Source organism: Kryptolebias marmoratus, linkage group LG5 (assembly GCF_001649575.2).
Source record: "Kryptolebias marmoratus isolate JLee-2015 linkage group LG5, ASM164957v2, whole genome shotgun sequence".
Lineage (NCBI taxonomy): Eukaryota > Metazoa > Chordata > Actinopteri > Cyprinodontiformes > Rivulidae > Kryptolebias > Kryptolebias marmoratus.
The window spans coordinates 10688124-10716069 of record NC_051434.1 but is presented as its reverse complement, the minus strand read 5'-3'; the positions used below and the strand labels follow the sequence as shown (position 1 = coordinate 10716069).

The 27946-nt window shown below is 40.4% G+C and overlaps 1 protein-coding gene across 1 annotated transcript; it reads left to right on the top strand.

Moving 5' to 3' along the window:
• The first annotated feature begins 2125 nt into the window (after window positions 1-2125).
• Window positions 2126-8722, top strand: trib1 (tribbles pseudokinase 1). Its single transcript, XM_017426728.3, has 3 exons — window positions 2126-2783; window positions 3467-3759; window positions 6327-8722. The coding sequence occupies exons 1-3, from the start codon at window positions 2421-2423 to the stop codon at window positions 6799-6801; spliced, it is 1131 nt and encodes a 376-aa protein (XP_017282217.1). The 5' UTR covers window positions 2126-2420; the 3' UTR covers window positions 6802-8722.
• Window positions 8723-27946: the final 19224 nt, after the last annotated feature.

The window sequence follows — 27946 nt, the reverse complement described above, 5'->3', positions numbered from 1 at the left end:
ATATATTCCCAAGAATGTTGCATCATTTCTGCACGGACTGCGCAGCATCACAGATCTGTCTCCTGAACCCAGCTGCACTGACGTTGTTTACAGAGTTTCGCTGGCATATTTTATGTGAGCGCTTATAGGCCAGCACCACTACTCTTTATGGGGGTGAGTCATGTTCACATAACAAACAGGGGCCTGCATGGGAAAAAAATAAATAAAAAAATACTGTATCACGGTGATGTTACAGCCAGAGCTGAGGAGAATAACACTGGGAGCCACGGTGGCCCTAAAGGTGCAAAAACACAACAGCATTAGGTTGTTTTTCTTTTTCTTTTTTTTCCAGTGAGCAGTTAAGGTTCAAAGTCACCTTTTTAATGTCAAGATGACTGAATTTATATAATACAGGACACCATGTGATTGGTTTAAACATTCCCTCGGCACTTCCTTCTCCTCGCCGGTGTTTCAAAACTCAGTTAAAAGTTCAGCAAGGGCACTGTTGACGGCGACGCGGTGGCAGGAACCGACGCAAACCTGTTGCCAGGTACTTTCTGTTTGATCACAAACAAGAAATGTTGTCACCTGCCTTTTCGTCCGAAGTGAGCCGTTGTGTTGGCTGACATGTTCTCTCCTCTGTTGTGTCATTTCTGTGTTCTCACGTTGCCTTTTGTGAAAATGTTGCAGACTTTTCAGGGGGGGGGGTCTAAATTGTTAGAATTACAAAAAAAACGAGTTTGTCTTGAATTCTCATCGCCCGCCACCAAAGGTGATGCGGTGATGTTTTTCTCTCTTCTGTGTGTGTGTGTGTGTGCGTGTGTGTGTTCGTTTGTCTGTAGAGTTATCAAAATATCTCAAGAACAAATTTTAATTAAAAAACAAATTGGGAAGTAATTATTGGATGTACATCTACAGCTTTAGGAGATAGTTGCCACAGCTAAAGGACTTAATTAAACACTAAAACGGTTATAAGTCAGTCAGTTTTACAGATCTTGAAATAAAAATTGGTGTGGTGGTAGCTGAGAGTCAATCCAAACACATACTCTGAGCTCTAACAGATTGTGCAACATCTGTTTTTAAAGCTTTGCAAATAACTATTAAAGTCAACTGTGTCTGTCTGTTAGCAAAATATCTCATGAACCACTGGATGGATTTCAATGTAATTCTCAGAAAGTAGTTAATGGATGTATATCTACAACTGCTTAACTTTTGGAGTCAATCCAATACTAAATGGCTGCCACAGCCAACTGAACTTTGGCTATATAGAAACAGCTATAACTCAACTAGTTTTACAAACATTGTGCTAAAGTTTGGTGTGATAGTAGCTCAACATCACTGTAAACACACACTCCAGGCACTACACAGTGTGCGATGGTTTTGCTTAAAACTTTGGCATTAACTGGCATCAACTTCAGTCTGTCTGTTAGCAAAATATCTCGTGAACCACTAAATGTATTTTCATGAAACTTTCGGAAAGTAATTATTGGGTGTATATCTACAACTGATTAGGTTTTGGAGTCAGCGCAATTAAAGATGGCCGCCACAGCTCATCGACCTTAGGTGGTGGGCGATAGGAATGTCTCCCAGGAAAGCGAGGCCTTTATTTTAGTTTGTTTTTAAGGATTTATATCAGTTTTCTTTGAATGTTGATTTTGTGAAACTTTGGGAAATATTGCCAGAGTCGCAAGTGTCGTTTACCTTTTGCTTTATCTCGCAAGACGGAAAAGTCGCCCCTAGCTTTTTTTTTTTTTTCCAAAGCGAAACGATTCTGTGCTCCCAGGTCTCTGTAGAAAAGAACATTATGAAACATCTGAGTCAGACAACCAGTTTAAAGATTGTTAATTATTGCCTAAAACACGCGCACGATGTAGACGCGAAAACGCGATTCTTGTTCTTGTGTATCAGTAAAATCTCGGAATGCGGAGATCTGCGGACACCCTGATAAAAATAAAACAAAAAACAAACTATGATTTCTTTGCTCAAGTTATTTCTGTGGAGGGTGTCATACGAGCCGAGCCGAGCCGAGCCGAGCCGAGCCGAGCCGAACCGAGCCGAGCCGAGCCGAGCCGAGCCGGAGTCGCCGTTAGAGGATTGCTTAATGCTTGTGTCACCAGGAGGCTGGACTGGTCGGGCGGAGTGTTTGAGCTCAACATCACCGGAGCTCACACACTCACTCTCCACCTCTCTGTGAGTGTGAGGCAGTCTCTCTCCTTCTCTTTTCATCCTGTCTTTCTTTCCTTTCTCTTTTTTTTCCCTCTCCCTCTCTCTGTCTCTCAGTCTGACTCGGATTTATCCTCACCAAAAGTGCACTCTTCAAGAAAGGCTTGGATTATTATCAGCTCCAATGATGAGCCGGGGTCGCTCCAATTAACCGCCAACGGACGCAAACTACAAGAAGGCTTGTTTGCTTTTAGTTTTTATTTATTTGCTTCGGTTTAATGATGAGCCGGCCTTTCGGGATGAACTTGCAGCGGAGCAGCCCGGCGCCCTGCATCCGCCGGAGAGTCGCGCACAAGCGGCTGGACTCGGACGACCAGCCGCCGGCTAAATGCGCCCGGCTGAGCGCTGAGGCGGCGGCGGCGGCGGGGGACGCGCACGGGGGGCTCCTCCTGGGCACGTCGCCCGGCTCCCCGCTCAGCCCCGCGGCCAACCCCGCCGTCCTGCCGCACCGCCTCCAGCAGCAGCAGCACCAGCAGGGACCGTCCAGGATCGGAGCCTTCCTCCTGCTGCCCCTCGCGGACCGGGAGAGCAGCGTGCACAGCGCCATGGACACCGATACTGGCGAGGAGCTGCTGTGTAAGGTATGCGCAATCGGCTCGTTGTGCAATTTCTCTGAATGAATGATGTTTCGAGACGTTGCTCAATAGCCCGTCTGACATGTCATCCGAATTTAGCTCACTTAGTTGTTTTTTTTCCACCAATCTCACTCAAAATGTGTCACTTTATTTTGCGTAATAAGGCTGTTGCTTCATGGGATTTTTTTAAATCTGCTGATAATAAACAAGATAAATCAGGCTCCGTGTTGTGGAAACAGTCTATCCATCCTCAAGCTCTCACACAGTCTGTCAACTAGCCTCATTTGCATATACGTCATTGCAATACACCAAGCTGTGGCACAAAAATGCAAACATGTATGGCTGCCATGATAAAGATCTATCCAGATAGGGGCTCACTCATCCCAGCATCCATGAGCTCATGTTACATGAAAAACAAGAAGGCTTTGCTTTTTTGGCTTTGCTGATTAGTAAATTTAATCGCTTCATGCTTGATTTGACTCATTTGTCATGCTCTTACAAAAGCAGCGTGTTGAGGAACCAGGAATCTGAGTGTCTGTCATATTTGCTTAGTTGTTTCCTTCATATGATCATTAACTCTGACCCATCCCCTCCTCCCTCTCACGCTCACTCCTCTTCCTTCCCCATGTTCCTAATTTCCATCCTGCATCCTTCCTCCTCCTCCTCCTCCTCTCTGATCTTCCCTCCAGGTCTTTGATATGGCCGTGTACCAGGGGAAAATCAGAGCCTACGGAGTTCTGCCGTCTCACAAGAACGTGGCTGGCATTCGGGACATCATCATCGGCGAGCGCAAGTCCTACGTCTTCCTGGACAAAGACTTCGGGGACATGCACACGCTGGTGAAGAGCTGCCGCCGTCTGGACGAGGAGCACGCCCGCAGGCTCTTCTGTCAGGTGGCTGAGGCCGTGGCGCACTGCCACCAGGCGGGCATCGTGCTGGGGGACCTCAAACTGCGCAAGTTTGTCTTTGCTGATGAGAAAAGGTGAGATACTTTGACTCTGTTAAATTATATAGGCTTCTGGATTTGATTGGCTGTTGAAATAGACCATAAAAAGAACAGTCTGTGTTAGCTAGTCTAATAATTTTGGAGTGAACAATGCTAAAAACTCACACATTGATATGGAGTTGGCTGCAATCTGCAGCTTCACCACTAGATGGCACTAAATCCTTTATAGTGCTCCTTTAAGGACATAAGTCCTATAACATTAAAAGGTTTCTTATATTGCTCACACATTTCTAAAACAATATTCAAAATAATGCTGAGAATGGGATGTTTGTTTAGATGCTATGACCCCTGAATAGTTGCAGAGTAGTGGCACATGCCAGTGAACACACACACACACACAGCAGCTGATACATACGGGCCATGTGTGCAGATATGGATGTGGGAACAGATAGAGTAGGAGGTTCTGTACTTGTGGAGGCAGACTGCTCAGCTTCCCAGATTTTCGCCCTCTCTGTCTGTCTCCCTCTCTCACCCTGTCTCTTTGTGTGCACGCTTTGTGTTTGTTTTGCACGCGTGTGTGTGTGTGTGGGTGGGTGGTAGTTTGGCAGAGCCGCTAGACGAGGCTGCTGAATGAGACGATCATACCCTTCTGTGCCCGATATCTCAGAAAACATTTATTACTCATTATTTATTAATAAATTACATCATCGCTGTACTGCAGAGCAACTCATGTTTCCAGCCAGGCTTCATTCATACACACTTCCCTCAGAGGAGGAGAAGCTCAGGGCTTTAGACTGGCTCCTACACACACACATATGCTTTAATCTCCAAGTGCTACATTCTCTTTAGGAAGATACACGAAAAAATCCCCTCTTTCAAAACCGTTTGTCGCTTCTTTGCTTTTGCGTCACTCAGCTCTCTGAAGGCCCCCTTTTTTTCCCCCTGGAGACTTTTCACCCGTTACATTCTCCTGCCACAACCTCTGGGTCTGCAAGGTTGCAGTGGACGTACGAGAGCAGACAGCCACTGAGAAAAGTTGACGTCGGTTGTGTCCCCCTGATAGCTATACTGCTGCAGAGTGATGAGTCACAGTGTATATGTGCAGGGATGAAGAGGAGGGAGGGCTGCACAGCTCATTGTCCTTATTTATGTGTCCGTACATGCATGTCGTGCTATCTCCACTTCCAGAATAAGGAAGCTGTAATCCATTCATGCTCAGACAAATCTGCAGGCTTTCCTGATGACTTCAAATGATTGTGTACTGTCATGGAAATTTGACAACTTTGTCGCAAACACCTCCGCTTTCATTCAGTCCCTGGCAGATGTTGACATAAGTGTGTTACAAAGTCGTATGACCTAATTTATTGTGTCATGCATTCCTTTAAATTCACAATCAGACCTCTTTGAAACCCCAAGACACAAACCGTGATGCAATGTCCCAGCTAACAATGCTGCTTTCGAGCCAGAGACACGGAAAGTCAACAACAAATTGGCGAAATGCTGTCTTCATTCACAAACACACACGCACACACAACAGCCACAGAGCAGATGGAGGAGCCAGTTTCGAGGAAGGTGAATAGCACTGGGAAGCATGCAGAGCTTCACTGCTGGGCTGGCCTTCCCGTGCGTCACTGATGTGGCAACAGCCATTTGAGGGGTAATTATGGCATGGCTGGCGCCGCCAGTGTGGGACCCAGGTGCAGATAGCCTCGGCTCGAGACAGAGCCAGAGAGGAGAGGAGGAGAGGAGATATGTTCTCTCAACAGAAGGATGACTCACTCTCTCCACCCCTCAGACTCTCTCTCTCTGTTCTCTCTCCCTTTCTGCCTCCATCTCTCCTCCGCTGCCGACTTATCTTCTCCGCTATCTTGGCGTTTGAATATCAGCCGCTCTCTGCCTTTGTCCTTCTAGCTGTCACGCCTTTCAGTCTCTCCATTTCTCTCTACAGTCTCTCTGTCTGAGCGTTGAAGTGCCTCACAGAGTCATCCCCAGAGTTTGAGATGAATTACAAATCAATTTATAGTGAGCTAGCATTGCAAAGCGGTTGCTGTAATGTTTATTTTTGGTAGTTTTGCTTTTGGGACTGGCAAAAAGTTCATATTCTTGTGCAAATTAATCATTTTGTGAGCTTGTTTCAGTGGTAAATAATATCTCTGCAAACATGTTCTCACAATCTCTGCGGCACCCTGCTGCAGGACTAAGTGTGTGTCTCGTCATTAACATGGCTAAATATAGAGTAGTGTGTGTGACTAAGGAAGGAGAAGGGGAGGGCTTGAGTTGTATATTTATATGCGAGTTCATGTGGTCATGTCAGTGCCAGGAAGTCACAGAAAATTTGGTTAGGTAGATCAGTTTTTTAAAACACTCAGCTGTTCTCAGGTCAGAGTGAGTTCACTGGTGTGTGAATGTGTGTGTTGTGTTTATCTGCACTACGAGTGTGACTGTGTGTCCATCTGTCGCTGCACAGATTAGGGCTAAAGTAGGGATCCCCTGTGTGCAACTAAAGCTCTCTGTCCTAGATGTAGTCAGGGGATAAAACAGAACAGATTGTGTGCTTTTAAAAGTCGTTATCCTGACATTATTTCATTTTTTTGTCTTCACAGGACTCAGGTGAGACTAGAAAGCCTCGAGGACTGTCGCATCCTAGAGGACCCCAACAATGACTTGATGTCAGACACCCACGGCTGCCCCGCCTACGTCAGCCCCGAAATCCTCAGCGGCCCCACGCCTTACTCCGGCAAGATGGCCGACATGTGGAGCCTGGGGGTCATGCTGTACACCATGCTGGTCGGTCGCTACCCCTTCCACGACCCGGACCCGGCCACGCTGTTTTCAAAGATCCGCAGAGGTCAGTGCTGTTTGCCCGAAGGCTTGTCGCCCAAGGCCAAGTGTCTGCTCCAGAGCCTGCTGAGGAAAGAGCCGTCGGAGAGACTCACAGCAGCCGAGCTGCTTGCTCACCCGTGGTTCCACCAGCCGCCATCATCCCAAGAAGCAACACTGGGTGAACAGGAAGTGAGTTCAACAGAACAGATGGTGCCATCGTTTGATGTGCAAGAGGAGGAGGATCTGTTCTGCTGACAGACTTATCTCAAAGCCCGATCGAAGGACCAAAACAAAACTTGCTACAAGGGACTTTGTTGTCATTTTTATACATTGGCACTTTTTAGAAAACCCATTTGTGTACTGCTTTGTGTGTACATATACCCTCAAGATTTCTACAAAAAAAAAATCTTCCTGTACTGTACTCTGATGTCATATATATATATATATATATGTTACCTGCTGAGGGCATTGCTCACAATGATCACTCGTTGTGTTTCTGTGTGTGTTTTAGAGAATATTTGGTGCTAAAAAAAAAAAAAGGAAAAAAAAAATCACAGTGACTCATAATTTCACAGATTATGTTGAAAGAATAATCTCTCCAGGCTTCTCTGAGTGTGCAAAACCTGGAGAACACTTATTAGTGCTTACCCTCGACCCAAACCCGTGAAGGCATTAGCTTGAACCTTGAAAGTGAGGCGGGCGAGCGAGGCCAGGATGTTGCTCCTCTCACTCTCCGACCAGGCTGCAGGCTTCAGCAGGCTGACTCAGCCGTCGACTCGAGGACGGGCCAAGCTCCAGCCTGATGTCTCGGAGCAGACAGTGACACAGAGCGGGAAAGATGGTTAGCAGAGGACTCGTGTGTCACAGCTCAGCGTGACACTACGGAGGTGTCTCGCTGCCAATCTGGCAACGTCTCCGCAAACGGACATCATTTACAAATCTCACACCAAGCACAGAAGGTTGGAAAAAGGCAGAATGTTGCAGAGAAAAAAAAACAAATGTGAAAAACTTGTCACACACAACACATAGTGACACCAGGACGAAGCAAGTCCTTGGAAATGAGACCAAAAAGAGTTCTTTTTTCCCATCTGCAGCTGATAAAACCTGCCTTTGTGTTGATTATGAAAGATGCTCAGAGCTGAAAAAAAAATAAAGTCATGAAAACTGTACCCAATTAGAAAATATCTAATCTTACTTTGGACACTTGAGTGTTCAATTAGCCACAGCTAAATCTAACACTAATGGTTTTCATTGCTGGTTTAAAAGACTCGGTCACATGCCTCAGCAGGAACTGATCACTGGATAATATTTACGCCTGAAGGGAAAAAAGAAAAATTAAAACTTCTGCATTAAAAAAAGAAGGTTCTTTCCTCTGATTGAATAAAATCTTTTGAGGAAATGTGTCAAATATTCAGTCAAGGATGGAAAGAAACTGTTGAATCTGTTTTGTTCCTATCTGTCGGGGTGGTATATTCGAAGCTGAGCTGTGCGGAGTGTTGTGCCCATATCGCCGTGTTTCATAAACTGAATGAGTCGGTCGCAGTCAGGCGGTGGTTGATGTCGGTTTTTCTGCTTATGACTCAGTACTTAAGCGTGTCTGCAGAGATTCGTTCTGACCTTGGCTGGAAGAATCTACACAGACCATTTCACTTCCTTCATTTTTTTCTCCTTTCTTCTTCCCCCCCCCCCCCTTCTTTTAAAAGCTTTAGATCTCTAGAGACTAGTCCTCTTAGTTGGTGGCATTTTTCATTCTGATGTTCTTGACCATGGTACTAAATCTGGCATGTCTGAAGAGTGCTGTGCATTTTTAATTCTGGGTCACTTAGGAGCTTTTTTTTTCTGTTATTTAATTATATTGTCTCTTGTCGAAAAAAAAAAAGATTGGGAAAGGCTTGTAATAACTTGCGCCGTTCCTCTCAGAAAAAGTAACTTAAGAGATTTATGATCCTGCTTCATAACGTGAGTCACACTTTCATGTGACGTGTAAAGTAAACTGACACGGGTTCGCAATCTTCATATTGCACTGTGAATCATGCATTTGTGACACGACCTGGAGGCTCTTATTAGTCCCTAAAGGTTACACTTAAGAGTTATATTCACTGTAAATAACATGTATATATGTATATTTGAAATATATGTGGACTTGTCAAATAAAGATCACAGTTTTTCATATTCACACGGCTTGTTTTTACTTCTCCACACCTGCGCTGCTTGACTGTGTGCCTCGAAGGTTTTCCTGAAAGAAATCTCTTCTTCTCTGCAGCACATTTTCTCAACTCCCTCAGCGAGTTTGCAAGAGAAATAAATATATATATATTTATATACCTTCCCCGTCTCTCTCCATCTCTTCCTCTGACCGTTTGCTCTTCTCTGACCTTTGCGTAATGTAATATTTAAGTCCTCAAACACACAAATGTCAATAGTGGGTCAATGTCTTTTCCTGGAATACACCAGGGGGAGCAAAAACTTCAATAATAACCAGTGGAGCTTGACGTCAGCCCATCAAATCCTGAACAACAACAGCATAATTTCAACTCAAACACATTTTCTTTTTTGCTATGCAGTCCACTTTTACTTGTGAATCATTTGTGTGACCTATGAGAGCTTGGCATGTCTCCACCCTCTGCGTGTTATGACTACCCGAGGCACGGCTGGCCGGGGCTTGCGCAAGCGTTGCGTGTGTGTGCGTTCTTGTGCATACCTGCTTGCATGTCTGCGTGCATGACTGTGTGTATGAGCAAAGAGTCAGATTAGGTATCAACAAGGTAACTGGAGTTCCTCGGCTGCTGGGAAGCTGCCAAACCAAGTGCAGTGTTGCCCAACACATCAGAGCTCCTCCTCAAAGGATCGGAGTCAGGACTCCCTTAAGAAAAGGCCAGAGTTGTAGATTAAAAGTAAAGGAAACAGGTCTCAATAATCAAATTATTCTTAAAGGGATAGTTGAGATCTCTTGAAGAAGCATTCTAATTTAAACAAATATCATCTTACCTGTTGTAGCTAGCTTCTTGAACAACCTCAGTTTTGTGTTATGTGATTTTTCTGGCAGAAATATTATGATATTCCTGCCAGAAGTGCTCCAGGCTGCATCAAAAGTCCTTCAGCTAACTGCCACAGCTGTTATTTAATCTCACAATTAACCATAAAACTCTATAAACAAATTACTGCAATCCACTTTGGTTTTAGTTTTACTCGGACTAGCCCTAAGCTCATTAAACTGGTCAGAATTAAACTCAATTTGTCTTAATTAAAGTAGTTGAAGGAACTTCCTACAGGTAAGATGTTACTTGTTCAGAATCCTTCCTCAGAAACTCACTTTAAACAATCTGAACTTTATTAAAAGTTTTCTTTTTTTGTGGAGAATGCTAAAATGAGGTCAGGTGTTATGAAATCTCCTCAGGTACATACTCTGTGAGCTCTTCCTCTCTCTCTCAGCCACCAGCGTAAACTTTATCCTTCCTTTCGGTCTGGGATCATTAAAGTTTCCCAACAACATAATCTTTTGAACAACAGACTTCACATGACATGTTGGCACTGTTGGTTTCAGGTCACACTTATCCCCGGTTCCCCATGATGCCAGTGTGTGAAATCAAACTTTCACAACACATTGTCCAACAAATATTCAGGGGAATCTCAAAAGGTCGTGTTGACTCACAGAAATCTAGAGTAAAGCTATTGTGGGAAAATCTCAAATTACATGTTCTTATTTCCTTTGCAGAGTAAAGTGAAAATAAGATTAAAGGGCCTCGTATAAATATATATAATCCGCATAAGGAAGTGAAATGAAGAAGCAGATGTGACAGAAAAGCACCTGCTCCAGTCTCCAATATCAGACTAAGCATTGTGTCTTTTCCTGGAACTCATTGGCTCAGGCGATCCCTCCGCTGATGCAATCATCCCACTCTGTTCAAAACGACCCCTTGACCCGAGTCATTTCATAACACAAATCCCAGGAGGAATGCTGTGCTGAGCACACTTCAGAGAAGGGGGGACCGGATGCCTGTAATAAGAGCAATATGTTTTCACCATCTAGTGGAAACACTGAAAAAGACATCTTTGTGTCTGAACACACGCATACTGAAGACAGCTCTGTTTTCCAACAAAATAAACTGATTGTTGATTAAATGTGACAAGAATCAGACAGGAAAACACTTGGTGTAACGTTTTATAACCCATTAGGTCACTAAGCAACAGATCAGCAAAAATGTTCACGAAAATATGTTTAAAAACAGTTTCATGAATGTTTAATAAAGACAGAAATGTAAAATAAGATGCCAATCTTTTAATCTAAAGCAATTAACGTGGTAATTCAGATCTTTTGAAGGGCAGTTGTGTAAGAAGGGTTTAATTAATTTATATATTAATAAACATCAGTTGTGTTTATGAATCTGCAGTAATGGGGAAAAAAAACTTGTTAAACACAAAAAAATAAACCCTTGGCTGAAAATCATTAAGACAGAGGCAAGAACATTTTGCTATCAGGAATACAAAACCATTTTCAGGAGTTTGTTTGCATTCCTCAGCCAGAAATAAAAAAGCAATCCATCTAATATAACCACTTCTCTCCTTGTGGTCTGAAACTCTACAGGCTGTAGCTTTAATTGCACAACTAATCAGCTAATTTACAGCACTAATGACACTCGCGTTCCTTGCAGCCCTATTCAAACTTGCTCTCCAACAAAACATAAAAGGGTATAGTCATGGTTTTCTTGATCAGTCTGAACAATCTTGAGATAAATTCCTGTCTCGGATGTCGTCTGGGTCAACAGCCTTGAAAGCACATAGGAAGAAAGAAAAAAAAAAGTGAAATGGGAGGTTTTTTTGTTTATTGTATTGTATTAGTTTAGACAAAAATTAATCTGTGCATCAAAACTGCTGGTAAGTCAATTTTTGTCTCATGCATTGATTTGGTTTTGATTAATCCTAAATATTTATGTTAGAAACATAATAAATCTCTAATATTGCCTTTTGTTGTCATTTTAGTATTATAAAATAGAGGTTTTATTTAGGGAATGCATATATGATTATGCTTTTAGATGAACATTTCAGACCCCTGATGTAATTGGTCCCGTTTTCTATGTAAACAAATATTAAATACAGGTAAAACACATAAAAATGTGAACAAAAGTCCAGTAGAGGGCGATGTTTTCATGTAACTTCTGCTTTATTTTTGTTGGTTATGTGTTGTTTTTCTCAGCAGGCTTAGAGTACATAAGTCTGTGCAAAACAATGCAAAGATGTAATAAATAGAAATGAATTTAAGACTACATTTTTTTGGCGTCAAAAAGCATCAAACCTTAATATTCCTGCTGGCTCTCACACTCCTGCAGAATGTTTTATTCTGGCTCTGGCTTACATTGTTAGACGATTCTCTGTAGAGCCTAAAATATTCTATGATTGCACACAGTTTTTTACAACGAGAGTCAGTATCTGAAGAACATCTGCACAGAAGATTTTAAGGACAACTTCAACCAAAATTGCAGAAATAAGAAGTTTGGGCCAAAAGTCTTAGAAACAACCAGCAACACATAAAAATGAATTAAATAGAAAAAAATAACAGCCTCCAGTAATTCTGTTTGTAAACAATAAACAGCCTGTGTACTATCGTTACTAATATAAATGTGTTTTTATTGTGCTTCAAATCAGATACAACACATTTGCAGACCAAATGTTACATTTTTCTGTAGTTTTTAAAAGTTAAACTGGCCCATGGTTATAGACCAGCAGTATTATTGCGTTATCTTTAATGCTTTTAGAGCCCAAGGTTGTTCAGTTTGGTCAAACCGATCAGGAGCTTTACTGGCTCAGTTTCAGGGGGATTTTTCAGGTGGATGTTTCAAAAATAGCCTTGGGCCTAAGGGAGACCAGCTATGAGTCCTGACCCAGATCCTTCTGAAGACCTTTGGAGAGCTGAAATCTGCCACGGTAAGAAAGACTCCTGTGAATTTCAGAGACTATGGGCACATAACGATGGGAAAGTGACAGACAGTACCGGCAGACGAGTGGAAAAGCACCACGAGAGAGTTTGCATGCTGTCACTGAGAATGCCACTTGATTAGGTTGCATTTTTTGTTTGTATCATGCAGGTTCTGCTTCATTTTGTCTCCTAATGCAGAACATTTCATTAAATTAAATAGTTCATTTTCTTTTATTTCTGAAAATATGTCAAAATTTTCACTTACAGTCTGACGAGCATTGCTGTAAATGTAATGCCTCTTACGTTGTCACATAAAGAGCTATCTACAGAAACCCGCTTCAAAAGATCTGAAGTATCACTTTCATTGACTTGATATAATATAGAACATCTTTACTGAATGATGGCGATAAATGCTTCTTCTGCTGTTAAAAATAGGACAAAGTGGAAATGCTCAACATGTTCTTTAAACAACATAAATACATGATTACATTGATCAGTCTTTAAAATGTCTAACAGAAAAGAAGGGGTAAAAAAAAGCCCCAGTGTCATTTCAGTCCTGTTTTCCTGTTTTGCCATAGTTTCCCAGAAATGTTTTATTGCACCACCAGCTCTGTGTTAGCACTGACAACAGTGACTCATGGCTGCTACTAATGGACACAATGAGGTGTACCGGAGTGTTTCCTGAGAGCTTTGTGTAATTCATGAGACCGTCTTGACAAACAGTTTGGACTAATCTGCATTATTAGTGCTCACATGACTGTATCACTTCTGATTGTTTCTGCTCAATGCGGATGACTCGAACACATCCCAGCATGCACCAGGGGTGGAAGGCAAGACTATCAAACTGTAGAAGAAGCAAAAATGCAAAAAAACTAGAAGAAAAATGTTGCACTTCCTGTGAAAATGCAGCGTTAATTTTTTTGAAGAAGAAGAAGAAGAAGCTCAAACTGAGTTGTTAAAATTAAACAAAGTAGAACAGAAGTTAAAATGAGCAGAAAGAAATGTGAAACAGTCAGAACACAAGCTAAAAAGCTAAAAACAAGCATTATTAGCTAAAAGCTAAAAATCTCTAGACACTAGCTAAGACCTAAAATAAGCAAAATGGTAGCAAAAAGCTTGAACCAGCAAAACAATAACTAAAAGCTAAAACTAGTGCAACAGTAAAGTAAATCACTAAAATTGAGCAAAACCACAGCTAAAAGCTAAAATCAGTAAAATAGTAGCTAAAAGTAGCATACAAAAACAAAACAAGTATGATGAAGGAGAGTTCATAGAAAACAATAGTTTGAAGGAGTTGAAGAGATCTCAGTGTCATTTCTGTGGGGACAATTTTTGTAAATAAGGTTAAAAATTTTAAAAAGTATCAAATATACAAAATCCAAAAGTCACAGCACGCTACTCGAGCTGAACGTTTTGTTATTTGAATGGCTACAATAACACCAAGAATACAGAAGTGGTTTGATTGCAAAAAAGCACATGAAAGAAATAAAAGCCAAGAAAACAATTGTGTGCATGCTGTCTCAGCATCCACACAATTTAGGAGTAACCATGCAAACATGATATACACTTCCAAAACAAATAACCTCAGCAACTCTCCCTGGGCTCTGTCTAAACAGTGGAGGAACAGAATAAGTCAAACCCTGGCACAGTGACAAACACAAAGCTGGAGTCCTCTTCTCTCCTCAGACACTGTGGGATTTCATTTCTTTCTGTAGATGTCGAAGTGAAGCAGCGCTCTTGTTATCCTCCAGAGTGTTCGCTCTCAAAAAGACCCTCTCATGCATGTCACTCATGCTTCAAGAGCCACATGCCATCCTGAGCTTTCAGCGCTGCCTCGTTCAAATAGCACAGCGTCAACCAGCCCAACGCCTGACTTTCAACTTTCCCTCTGCGCACACGAGAGTTTGAATAAAATCACACAAAATCTCTCTGCTGCGCACCCAGCGCATGTGAGGAGAATAGAAATTAAGCAACACGGGATAATCGATGGTATGAGTTAGGGTGTCTGTTGTAAATAAGCTGATTTTTTCCAAAACCCTCTTAAAACTGGAAAATTAGCAACCTGATTAACCGATGGCAGTAAAAAGAATAATAATAACAACACAGACCAAAGAGATTAGAACAAAGTGAAACAAAGAGCGCAGTGTAAAAGGATTGGTCCTGTCTCACATTTAGGTGAGTATAAGGTGGCCTTTCATACCACTGGGCTTTGTAGTGCTTCTTATTCTGTAAGAAAGCCCATTACTGTTGCTTTTCCAGCCCAGAGATTAGAACTTGAGCACACAGGAGCCTTCGTGTTGAACAAAAAGGACTCAGATCAGAGGGATCTGTACACGTGTACGCCCTCTGAATATTATGAGACAGAGCTGCATGTATGGATAACAGAAAATAGTTTAGTGCTGTGCAATAAATACAGACAGTACGACTAAAAAGCCTGGCACTGACGGAATGCATAATCACCTTTGTCTTTGAGGGATAAAGTGCACACAGTCACTTTAACTAACTATTGTAAATCTACTTACATTTTCTCACCTTGTTGATCTGAAACAAAGGTTCAATAGGTCACAGCAGCCATCTTGTTAGTACCAAAAACGAAAAATTATGCACAACACAAAAGAATTTAACCCTGTAGAAACTGTTGTGTGCCTTTAGAGGTATTGCATCATAATCAGCATTAATTTTAGAGCAACAATCTCATTCTGTTGGAGTAATACAAAGAATGCAGATCTATTCTGTTTCTGTCTTTTAGCGCCCTTTTTCTGTCTCTTCCTTTTTCCATGAAAAATACATTTTCTTAGCTGCCAAATGAACCCCTGTGTTCACCGGCTTGCTGCTAACGGTGTTTGCCTTTTACTTGGTTATGAGCATGCGGAGGTGAGGGTCTGTGAGATTTGGTTTATTATGTTTTTTAAAAACTGTTTATTTTTCTTGGGAAAAAGCGAGCGAGGTGAGAGTGAAGCACATAGGTTACATCATGGCAGAGAGCTGGATAATGAGCTGAAACTTGTGCCTGTAAACTTAGCGCTGGGTGTGCAGCAGTTTGTGCTCAGCCAAGTTTCACAGGTGAACTCTTAATATTGTTAGGTTTTGATTGAGGGTTTTGTATTCAGGATATGTGAGTATTTCACCGTCTCCAAAACCGTGGACAGTGAAAAGGCAACATTTCAAATAAGTTTCCAATTATCATAAAGTTCTAAAAAGTTCTTTATACACATTGCTTTAAAAATCCTGAATAATGCAGCAACATTGTTTAAAGAGAAAGTCTGGTCATTTTTAAAAGGGATGTTCTGTCAAATAGGTGGTGAGGACTTGAGAGTACAGGCAACCAGGTGGCAGGAATAACCTAAAATGTTTAATAAATGAAAACCAAACCTGATCAAGAAACAAAGCACAATATGGGGAGAGCTGATGACTGCCAGGCTGAACGAGTGACAAACACACTGGTGGCAAAAAGCAGAAAACATTAGCAGAAACAAATAAGGTTACTGAAAAACAACCCTTAATTCACTAATCCACATACCTGCACACATCATTTCCCCATTTTCTCCAGAATCTGAACAGGTGAATCAGAAGGTTGTGAAACGGGTCGTTTTTCCACTGCTTCGCGTAGCAGAGAAACTCAGCCGCAAATGAGCAAACATGCCGCTGCAAATGCAGAATAAATCCTAGAAATTACACACTAAATGCTTTAGGTGTTGGCCACAAGTGAGTGATTAAAGAAGATGTAGATGAGCTGATCAATTATTCATGCCAAGATGCATGATTAAACAAGCAATATGCAGCCCTGAAAGGGTTTGGTTTGTGTTTGTGCGACGAGAAATTTAAATGCAAAAGCATCAATCCAAAAAAAAAAACAAAAAAACTTCAAACTAAAATCATCTCATGCTGAGAAATGACAGAGTTAAAGCCGTTTTGGTCAAATCATAAAAAAACATTACATACAATCTCAGTTGGGACTCAGTCATGTTACAACTGTTACCGAAAAAAAAAAAGCATCTAAATATTTGTAAATTTGACTGAGTTATAGCTATTTCTGTGTTGGCTAATGTTGATTAGCTGTGGCAGCCATCTTGAGCTGAACTGACTCTGTAGATGTACATCCAGTGACTACTTTCTGAAAGTTTTATTAAAAGTTGACCAGTGGTTCATAACACATTTAGCCACAGACGCAGACCAAAACATTATCGCCCGCCATTTGCATTTCAGCGGTGGCCTGTTATAGATGATTTCACAGAAAGTGAAACAGAATCGAGGGCAGAGAGCGAATAACAGAACAATAAGAAGTCGAAAAGGGGTGTAGTCGGAGCAAGCTGTGAGTTCAGGTTGCGTGGCTCGACTTTAATTACTTTTCAGCGTCACTGCCTCTTTTGGTGACGAGCCCCTCTCTGATCAGCAGCCTCTGATTATCAGGCCTTTGTGAGGCCTGCGCCTGCTGTCAGGCCCTAATTACATTTGTGCTGGAGAGCATCTCAGCACGTCAGGAAGCTTAAAGAGCTATTATTCAAGTGCTGCCCAACTTCCCAGGCGAGAACTGCTTTCTGCTGTAAAGCTCAAAGGTTAGGGCCACTACAACCAGAAATAGCTGTAAATAATACATTTTACCCTCTTTTAAGAGAGTTTTCATTGACTCTCACAAGGTTAAGATGACTTTTGCAAAATAACTTGCTAATAGAAGGGTAGAAACAGGATCTGACTGCAAAAAACTTGTGAGATGAGTCATAATGAGATGCAATAAAAAAAGTACCAAAATCATGCAGTTATGGTAAAACACTGAACTATTCTCAGTGTTCCTTTAACAGAGAGAAGAACTGCCTCACAAACCAGCTTCCTTCACACTTACAGCAGTGACAAATATAAAATGGAAACTGCTGTGAAGGTGTTAAAAAAGTCACTTGTTTCCTGCTAACCACCCCTGTTCCCATGGTCACTGGGACTGAACGCATGGATGCAGGATGTTGATCGGTCGTCCCGGCAACGGCAGTCCGATCTCATCCTTTAAAGAGATTCTTTGACATTCTGTTTTCCACAAGTCAGTTTCTCCCCAAGATTTTACATTTCATATCCCAGTAATTTTCATTATTTTCATATTTTTGCATAAGTCAACTCTATTAGACCCCCTTCACATCTGTGTGTAGTTTTATGGATGCCTAACTAGCAACAAGTGTCAAAAAGAGCTTGTGAACCTTTGACCACATCATTTACTTAACTGAGAAGAAAGAATTTTGTTTCATTTCCTGAAAAGTTGCATTTTTGGAGATGGAAGGTTTCTGTAGTGACAGTCTTTTTTGGTTTCTCTGTGCATTTGAAGACTTTTTTTTTTTTTGACTGCCCTCATTTCCTCGTTTTTGCTTCTCAACAATTCTCTGCTTCTCCCCAGGAAATCAGTCTCCGCTGAACCAAATCGGAAGGATGAGGAGCGCCTGTTGAAATGTTGTCTACCCAGAGCGGCCCACCTCCGAGTTTCCACATCCCACAAATGAGCCACAGCTCAGACGGTCCCTTCGCTCTGAGCTGTTCATGGGCCTTTAAGCTCCTCCTTAAAAGTCCAGCACCTGCAAAACTTACTAAATAAATAAAACTAGATGCTTCTTTCACAGCATCGCTGAATGATTTCTACTTGTTTTTTTCAGTCAAGAGCAGAACCTCTCTGAGTGGTTCAGCCCAACCTGACGTATTTTTGTTTTTTCTTTTGCACAAGCTCTATGCATGTTGAGTAAAAAAAAAAAAAGTGAGAAAATTTGTATACAAAAGGAACCGCAAATAAAAAAAAAGGAGAAATCTGGCAGAGTTGTGCAGAAACTCGGTGAGGTTACATGACAGATCATTATCATGTTGTCTGAAAGGAAAGCAGAACATGGAAACATCTGTATTGGAACAGCTGCTGGAGCAGATGATCAAAATTTAACATCAGCTCACACTGGAACGCATCAATTATTTCAAATACTAAACTTGACTGTTCATATGTTTAAACCTTTACTTGGTTGCCAAGCTTTGGTTATTGGATCGTTACACGTTTGGCTAATAAATTAACTTATTATGAGAAAAAGATAAGACCTGCCTTTAATTTAATCTGTCATTACTTTGACAAGTCAGTCAGCAGGTTACAAAAACAATCGTCTAGAGGAGCTTTAAGGGGAAAATACTCATCTCTCTGAGGTTTCTGAAGAAACACCGCTGTAAAGATTAGAAGGCCTGACACCCTGGGAGGCTTTCAGGGCTGAAGAGTATTTTATTTATTCAGAGAAAAATGTTTTTCTGTTGAATCCAGGTTAAATAAAAAGAGCTGTAAACTTGGGTTAATGCATCAAAACAGTTTAAGCAAGTCCTTCATTAACTTTAAATCATAAAATGATTAACAGTCTAATGTTTTGCTCTTCTGGGCTCTGAAGCATTTTGACAAGATGACTAAAATATGTTCTGGTTTCATTTAAATGTAATTAATCTAAGTGATCAGTATGGTTGCCTTTGTAAAACATCCCAGCAGAGAAAAAAAACAAAGATCAAACTGTTCATAATTTTGATTAAAGAAAATCAAGCTGTTGAAATTATTGAAACAAAAACTTGCATAGGAACACGAGAAGCAGGGCCATACTGCGACACGAACAAGACAACCACGATACACAACGAGAAGCAGAGAGAACCAAATACAAAGAACCAGCGAGTACCAGAAGCACAGGAACAGATTAAATAGGCAGAGTCTGATCAGGAAGAGGACGCAGGTGAGTGATTAGTAACTAGGGACAGGTGTAGATGGGCGTGGCAGGCTGACTGGAGAACCACTGAAATGAGGGCAGGGGAATACTGGCACAGGAAACATGAAAAACACACAGCATCACAAAGGCGACAATAACACACAGAACACAAGAGTGACAACATGAAATCAGTAAAATAACTCAAAAACTTAAATCATGACAGGCTGCCTCTTTATATAACATCTTGATTAATGGTTTTACTTGCAACCAAAGTTTTGTTTTGCTGCACATTTTTTCTGCTTACAGAAACAAGAGGAGGGAAGAACAACCTCCACAACAAAATAAAAAAGGTTTTAGAAGTAATTGCCTGCATTTTACCACTTATCCTGTCTGTTTACTGACAAAATGGGATAAAGTTTAGAAAGATGGTAACAAAAACATAGAGTGGTGTGGTTGTGTAAAAAAAAAAAAAAGAATTCCAGGAAGAAATTGTTGAGTTGGATAACAAGGTTGGGAAATTTTGTTTTCATGCTCCGGCACAGTTTCAGGCTCAGGAACATGCACAAACCCAGTCAGCACAGATGACATGTTGGAATCATCTGACATTTCATTAAAAATATATGAGTGTTGTTTGTGTTTTTGTTGTATGTGTTGAGGCAAACAGACCTACTGCTTTTGCTGCCATACGTGATCAAACTCTCGTGTCACTTTCAGGTCTGTGTTTGTGGGTAAATGTAGAGCAATCATCACGAGGCAAGCGTTGTTTTCAGAAGGACGTAAAGTCAGAGCCAGCCAGCTGTTTTGTCACACTTTGACCTCAGGAAACGAGGACCTTCACAGGGCTGACACATCTGCAGGCTGTTGAGGGACAAGGTTAATGTGCTGCGATTAAAAAAATAAAATAAAATAAAGATGATCTGAAGCGCCCTCACATCTGGAGCAGTAGCACAATCAAGAAGACAAGAATGAGTAAGTTATCTCAATACCATAGCTCTAGACAAATCCTGAAGAGTTTAACTGGCAAAGACAAAAACTGTGATATATTTCCCTAATAGTATGGGTTAAAACCTGCAGCCTCTTGGCCCCGCTCTCGCTGAGCTGTGTGACCTGAATGTTTCCACCCGCAGTGAAAATCACTGGATATGATGATCGATTTAAAGCAGACACACAGAACAAATGAATGTAATAATGATGCTTATTTACAGAGTGGTTCTTACGAAAATAAGTGCTTAAACTGCTGCACATAAAACTGACATCAAAACCAAACGACATGGGCAAAATGGCAGCAAGAACCCGAATCAACAGTTTCATCAAAAGCAACGCATTTCCTTTTTCATTTGAACAATACAGGAGTGATTGTTTCGCCCTACAAGTATCACTACAGTTTATGTTTTTGAATTGCCGTAGTCTGTAATATCTTTTTACATCACTTTTAATATAACAAGATCCTAAAATGCTCTTGTGTTAAGCAGGCTGCAGTTTTTCTCAGACCTCCGCGCCACACAAAATGGCTTCATCAGTTGTTTTCTGTGCTGCTGTTATTATTGTAATCAGGCCTCTTGTAGCGCTGGATTTTTATCTTCTTTGGTCGACCCACCAGGCAGCTATGTGATGAGAATGGGCCTCATGAGTGTGAGCTCATTAGTCTAAGGTTTACCCACAGTGTGAATATAAAAACTCTGTGAATTTACCTGAGAAAAGCACATTACACTTGATTAACACCTAAGGAAATTATGCTTAATATTTTGCAATAAGGGCATATATCTGTTGGTTTCTCTTGTATTCATTTCTGACTGATAAAGATTAGAGACAGAACGGTTTAATAGTGATCACTGTTAAACTCTTCTGGTCAAAATCTATCACCAAATGCTTGTCAGGAAGAGAATCTTCATAAATGTAGCAGCCATGCCAAAGCAATATTATTTTCCACAATGTCTTTTAGAAAAAAAAAAACAGGAGACAAAACAATATTTATAAAGTATTTTCTTTTCCCACAATCACTGCAGTAGACTTAGTAATTTCACACAACAAAGAAGAGCATAGAGGGTTTTTTTTTAAAAAAAAACAAACACCAGATGTTGACTGATAATTAAGATAAAATAAACTGTTTCTCTGAGTTTGGTGTGTCTTGAAAGCATTATCTTTATAAATCTAAATACTGCTCGTCCACATTGATCATTTCAGTTGTTTCAGAAGTCGTATGACAGTAGGAAAGTTAATTTCACAAAACACTTTTATTAATTTATTCATCTGTTTGTTTGTTCTTTATATCTACTTCATCCTGTTTAGTTGCATTATTTACAAAGAGAAGTACCCCCTGGATGTGTTGTCGGTCCCTCACAGGATTGGGTCTATGAAAAAGGGAAAACATGTAAACTCTCCACAGAAAGTCCAAGCTGAGATCTTAACTGGAGACTTTCTCACCATGTAGCTACATTGCTTGCCATCCTATGACTTCCCCTTATAATATACTGTACTGGTGATTTTATACACATAGCAGACTTTAAGAATAAAAGATGTGATGGGAGTTATGTAGCTTCTGCCTCGGTAGATTTTTATGTCCACCACCTCTTACTGAAAAAAAAGGAATGATAAAATTATTGTAAGAAAAAGATGAGGGAGACAGGAAGACTCAGCTTGTTGTTTCTAATTTATTACAAAAGAAATGTCAAGCAAAACATCTCAGAGATGAGACAGACCTGTCTCCCCTTAGATTGTCAGAGCGCTGAACAAAGATTATCAGTAAGACACAACAATGCCACAAGTGTTATCGTAACTGGAAGGCTAATTCACTTAGAAGGTAGCATGACCTAAAATTGAACTGTGAACAAATATGCAGCATACAGGAGAATTCTGTTAAACCTAATCTCTATCTTATCAGTGAGTCTTATTTTTCTACGATATACATCAATAGATTTAACAAGACATTTTAAGATGGAAAATCCTCAGTGCATTCGAAATAGATTTGTTTAAGTGTGAGAAATCAGACATTATCTGCTCCGCTGCAGAGATTCTGGACTTATTCCAACACTGAGTAGGAGTTGAGATGTGTGATAATGGATGTAGCTTTGACTTTTATGTTTATTTTTATCAGTCAAAGGTTTATTGCATTGTCTTGAGGAGAAATTATCGATGATACATATCCAAAAACCAATGGATTACTTAAAACAACACCTACGTGTCAACTTTAAAAAACATTTTAATAACTGGCATATCTGCTATGATGATCAGAGCCACATTAAAGGTCACAGTTGAGTTATGAGGGCTGGAGAGGTGACCCAAACAGATGTTACCCTCACTTGTCATTCTCCTGGCATCTGGGAGCCACTAATATATGTAAATGAGCTGAAATTAGTAAGTGGATGCTCATTTGGCCTAATGTGCTCCCCAGACATGACTGCACATCCTGGAAAACTGATATGAGGAGTTTAAAAACGAGGGGTAACATTTCATGAATGCCTGCCTGTAAAATGTGTTGTTTCTGGGAGAATTTTGCAGGACTGTGTACCAAAGAAGTCCAGCAGCTCTGCCAAGGAGCTGCTGGTGATGGCATCTAAACTGTGGAGTCATTAGCAGAGGCGGCTCAGCACACTGACACCCCATCCAGACAAAGGGCCTCTGAAAAGACAGGTGAGGCAAAGCCCTGACCTGTGAAGAGAGATAAAACTGATTCACTCCTAAAACCGATGGAGTCAAAGGGAGGATCAAAGTCCCAGCTGACTGTCAGCCCTCAAATTCTAACCCTCTTTCTCTGCCTACAGTCTTAAGCTCTGTTCTGAGTGTCACTAAAGTTTGACCTTAAAGCCGTAGTTCAGGCCTCATCAGGAGGGGTTCTGTGGAAACAATATGAACTGCTGTAGATAAAATATTGAATGCCCTCAGTTTGGAGAAACTGAGTTTAATTAGGATTAAATTGATGAGCTAATGACTAATCCAAGCAGGGCCAAGACCAAAAATGGATTATATTATTTTAAAACAACTCTAATCTCAAAAATTCAACAGAGGTTCGTGCAAACTCTGTTTCATTGGTTCCCAAACATTTCAGCTTTAAAATAACAGCAAGTATCGCTGATTATCGCTAACAAACCAAAGAACGAGGAAACAATGAAAGCACAAAAAGCTTTTTATCAGTATTTTTTTAGATTTTATAACAATTAAGGGAAACTTGCTCTGGAAACCACTGTTCTGTTTTATTATCCCCTGCAGCCAAAGGCAAAGTGGGATAGTGTTGTCCCTCGTGTCTGTGTGTGTTTGTGCGCTTGTCGTTTAAGCAAAATATCTACCATATGAACCACTGAATGACTTTTAAAGAAAGTCTCAGAACCGAACCATCGGATGGACATCTGCAACTTTTGAAGTCAGCCCAGTTCAGGATGGTTACAGTTAAATTTACAGATACTGGGCCAAAATCTAATGGGGTAGTAGCTGAGAGTCATCTTCAACACATTTTCAGAGCAACAGCAGATCTCACACTATCACATGAGATTCAGCAGAATACTGTATATTTTACGATATGACCAGAATAGCAATAACTTCTTCCCTTAGATGGTTTCAGTTTAAACTCTGGCATGGGAAGGTGGTGGGTGATGATTTAATTTTAAAAACATTTACGTTGCATTACAAGGTCATTTACACAGAAGTTATGTTTCTTTGTGACCGCTAACAGCTGCAGCAGCAGCTAGCTGAAGCAGTTACAGCCCATGGCACTTCTGGCAGGAATATCATAATATTTTTTTTTGCCAGAATAACAATGTGATGCCAAACTAATGGTGGCATAAAGGTTTATAAAACAGCACTGATGAGAAGTTTTTTAGATTGGAATTAAAACAGCAGGAATCCACTTTGGTGTTAGCTGTGCCCAGGCAAGAAGTTAGCTCATCAGTGTGGTCAGAATTAAACTCTATTTCTCCAAACGGAGAAGTATAAAACATCCATCCATCCATCCACCCATCCATTTCCAAACAGATGGCATTTATCACTTGTTGGATGCCCTCAGCTGTCTGCAGCAGCCCGTCAAACTCAAACTGTCACTCAACAATCAGCCATCTGCTTCCCTCCATCAGCCGTCAGAATTATCTGACCTATATGTTGTGTTTCAGGAAGGACTCAGGAGAACACAGCATCACGGCCTGTTTGCACCCCACGCTCCGCTCCAACAAGGCAGAAAGTGTCTCCGTCAGACAACAGTCTTGAAAAATATCTGGTAAGTTTTCTTTATGCACTGAGATATCCATCACTGAGTTCATAATTACCAAGAACTAGGCTCATGTGAGCAGAAAAAAACAGCTGAAAAATCACAGGTTTTGTTGTAGCTTCTTTTTTTTTTTTTTTTTTAAAGACCTAGTCATTCATGATTAATAAGAAAATTAGCTTTGCTGTGTAGTGGATCTTTTTTGTGCTTTCAAGAGCCTCACACGGATAATTCCTCAGGCAGCCTAATGAGTGGTTTTAATTTGTTTGTTCAGAGAAATTTGTAAAAGTTCGAGGAGGAAAGACAGAATGCAAATCAATTTTTAAGTGCTGTCTTGTTGCTTTTTGCTCCTTTTTTAAAGCTTTACTTTACACACCCCGTAAAAACAGCCTCAACACTAAAACAGCTTGATTATTTTAGATACTGGAACTGCCGCGGCCGAGAACAGTAAAAAAGAAAAACACTGAATCTTTTCTCTCATAATGAGGATGCAGATGCAGCCAGAGGCCATAGTTCAGCTGTCACATTGCATATGACATGTTGATGAATACTTTTTGGACCACATTGTTCACATTTTTCTTGTTTATTCTGTGAAAGCAGAAAGAAAAGAGCTCTCTAAATACACACAATCTCAAAATCAGCTTTCGTTTTAAATATTTGTAAGGGTTATTTAGCATTGGCTGAAATTAAATCTTTCACTTTAAAGTTGAAGTTCTCACATGAGCTCCATGTCGACAGCAGGATAAAAAAAAAAAAATTATAATAATCTTCTTCAGACAAATTTTACACTTGGCTTGGCAGAATTAATTTGCCTGAATGGGGGGCTTTGCTGCCAAAGATATGTTGGAATAAAGTAAATAAAAGTCATTCAGAGTCAGTAATGTCTGATGACTGCAAAGTAATTAAGCCCCAAACATGACATCACTGTCAGATTAAATCATCCTAATATTCAGCTGTTAAGTCTAATAGAATTTATAAAGTTTGGTTTTTGTAAAATATCAAAATGCAAAATAAAACAATGAATAGAATTAAAAAGCGAGTATCACCCACCGCAAAGTTATACATTGTTATTCCAGCATTTACAAACTTCAAGTAATGTAATCTCTTTAATTTCTGTTATCTACTAGTGTACTTCTTTTTATATTACCGTCTTAATTATTTTCATATAAAAGTCTTTATTTTCCAAAGATGAAGCAAATTATGAACTTATTAGTAGGCTTACATTATAAAACTAAAAAAGAAGCATTAAAACAAGATGAAACATTATCAAACGTATTTACAGTATTTGACAAACAATCAACACTGAAAGTATGTAAATGTGACAGTCATACTCAAAGCTCTGGTTTATTATGGTGTGTTTGATCATGTTTAATACTGATTAATGCCTGCAAGCAGCTGTGCACTCAGATTAGAAAGCAAAAATAACAATAAACTAATAACTACTAATAACTACTCTGATAATTCTCCACTTGTGGCCTTAGTTTTGACTCAGTGGTGTGGCAACACAAACGAGACTTTACTGCTGGGTCACCTTATGGTGTTAATTTGTTTTCCTGTCTCACAGAACACAACAAACTGTCTCTTTAGATTCGTATCGTGAATGAATGTGTTGGAGTAGAGGAAGCTGCTGCGGTAAGCATGTATCTGATGCAGAAGAAGGTGTTGGTGACTTTCTGTAGAGCATGAAGGATCATCTGAGTTAAAGAGATACTGCAGATCTATTAAAGTTGGGTTTTGAGGAAACATTATGAACAATTAACATCTGACCTGCTGTAGATAGCTCTCTGAAGGACCTCAGGTTGGAGGAATGGAGTTTAATTCTGACTAGATTGACAAGATAAAGTGTACAGAAGCTGCGGGTCAGACATGGGAATTACCATAAAGCAGTGGTGTCCAATCCTGGTCCTGGAGGGCCACTATCCTGCAGGTTTTAGATGTTTCTCTGCTCTTCAGCATCTCTTCAGGTTCTGCAGAAGCCTGTTAATCACTCAGTCATTCAAATCAGGTGTGTCACAGCAGAGAAACATCTAAAACCTGCAGGACAGAGGCCCTCCCAGACCAGGATTGGACACCACTGCCATAAAGAATTAATTAATTAAGAATTAATTCCAAAAGCTGCTCTGCCTAAAATAAATTACCATAAATACAGGAAAATCAAGTTTCACATTACAAGTTTATTCTGTGCCCCCAGACTGCACTGGAAGTGCTACAGCTAGCTGCTTCTGCAGATAACCAAAGAGTTTGATTCAAAAGGCTGTAATATGAAATGGCTGCAATGAAAAGGTTTCTAAAACATTTTATACAACACTGTAGAAATTAGAGTTGTTTTAAGATGGGATAAATCCACTTTTGGTCATGGCCCAGCTCAGACTAGCCATTAGCTCATGAATCTGGTCAGAATTAAACTATTTCTCCAAACTAAAGAGCTATCTGCAACAGGTAAGATATTAATTGTTTATAAGCTTTCCACAGAACCCCACTTCCAAAAATCTAAACAATCACATTAAGAGAAATAGATTAGTTTAACAATAAAAAAAGAAGATGAAAACACAACAGTTGCATATAAAAGTAGTTGAATTTACTTTATTTAAATGTGAAAAAAACATGTTTACATTGATGTCTTCAGCGACTAAAAAAAAGAAAATATTGGTTTTTGCTCCATTGTTTTCCTTTTGAAATGTTTTCATCTCAATCGGAACCGTTTTTATGGAGTGACTCAGCATGTGTTGCCATGGGAGAGCCCAGAACAACGGCCGAAACAAACAAAAGCCACAAAAACAAAGAAGGCACCTGTTTACTCTGCATCTCAGACAATCAGATGTGCATCTTTACTGCAGCAGCTCGGGTGAAAAACCTTTGGCAACATTTAAAAATGAAAAAACAAAATACTCTGGCAGCTCTTATGTTAATGAGATGATATCAAACCGGCAAGATTTGTTTTGGAGGGGGGGACTTTTGTGTTTTTTTATTTGCAGTCCAGTTGTGGTCCAGTTAGGACTGAAGTGGCCTTTGGCTGCATGCAGGTAAACCAAAATACAGGAAGCAGAAACTGCAAGCTTTCACCTGACAATATTCTTTTTCTTCTTTTTTTCTTTTTGTGTGTGAATTCAGCACTTATTTACATTCAAAGAACGACTGTCACACAGAAAAAAAAAACAAGTCGTGACCCTGATATAAATTATTCAGATGTCTGCTAGCTGCTCCGGCGGCTCCAAATCATCAACGATCGTCTCCACAGGGAGAGTTTGTTCTTTTGGGGCCTATAGCTCATAGTGGCGAAGCTAGTAAACTTATAATGTACAATAAAGAGTCAAATTACGGACTTTACCACTCCACTGCTGACAGTTTACATCATCCCTCTAAACTAGAAGCCATCTCAGAAGCTTCACAAATTCCTCCTCGTTCACCAGGCCAGCAATTAATCATCTATCGCACTGAAGTTTTTGGCTCTCAGATGCTTTTTTTTTTTTTTACCAGTAATCACTCAAGTGTGACATCACAGTAAATGTCCAGCAACTGGGGGTTTTCCTGGCAGGAATCTGAGACACAAAGAGCGTCTGTGTCGCTTTTGTTGCCAGTTATTACTCTTTCCCAGCATGGCGG

What these genes read in the sequence shown, in the direction of transcription:
- trib1 (XM_017426728.3), top strand. Translation starts at nt 2,421, where the DNA reads ATGATGAGCCGGCCTTTCGGGATGAACTTGCAGCGGAGCAGCCCGGCG. An exon ending in GCGAGGAGCTGCTGTGTAAG is followed by an intron (nt 2,784 to 3,466) that starts GTATGCGCAATC and finishes TCTTCCCTCCAG; the next exon opens with GTCTTTGATATGGCCGTGTA. An exon ending in GTCTTTGCTGATGAGAAAAG is followed by an intron (nt 3,760 to 6,326) that starts GTGAGATACTTT and finishes TTGTCTTCACAG; the next exon opens with GACTCAGGTGAGACTAGAAA.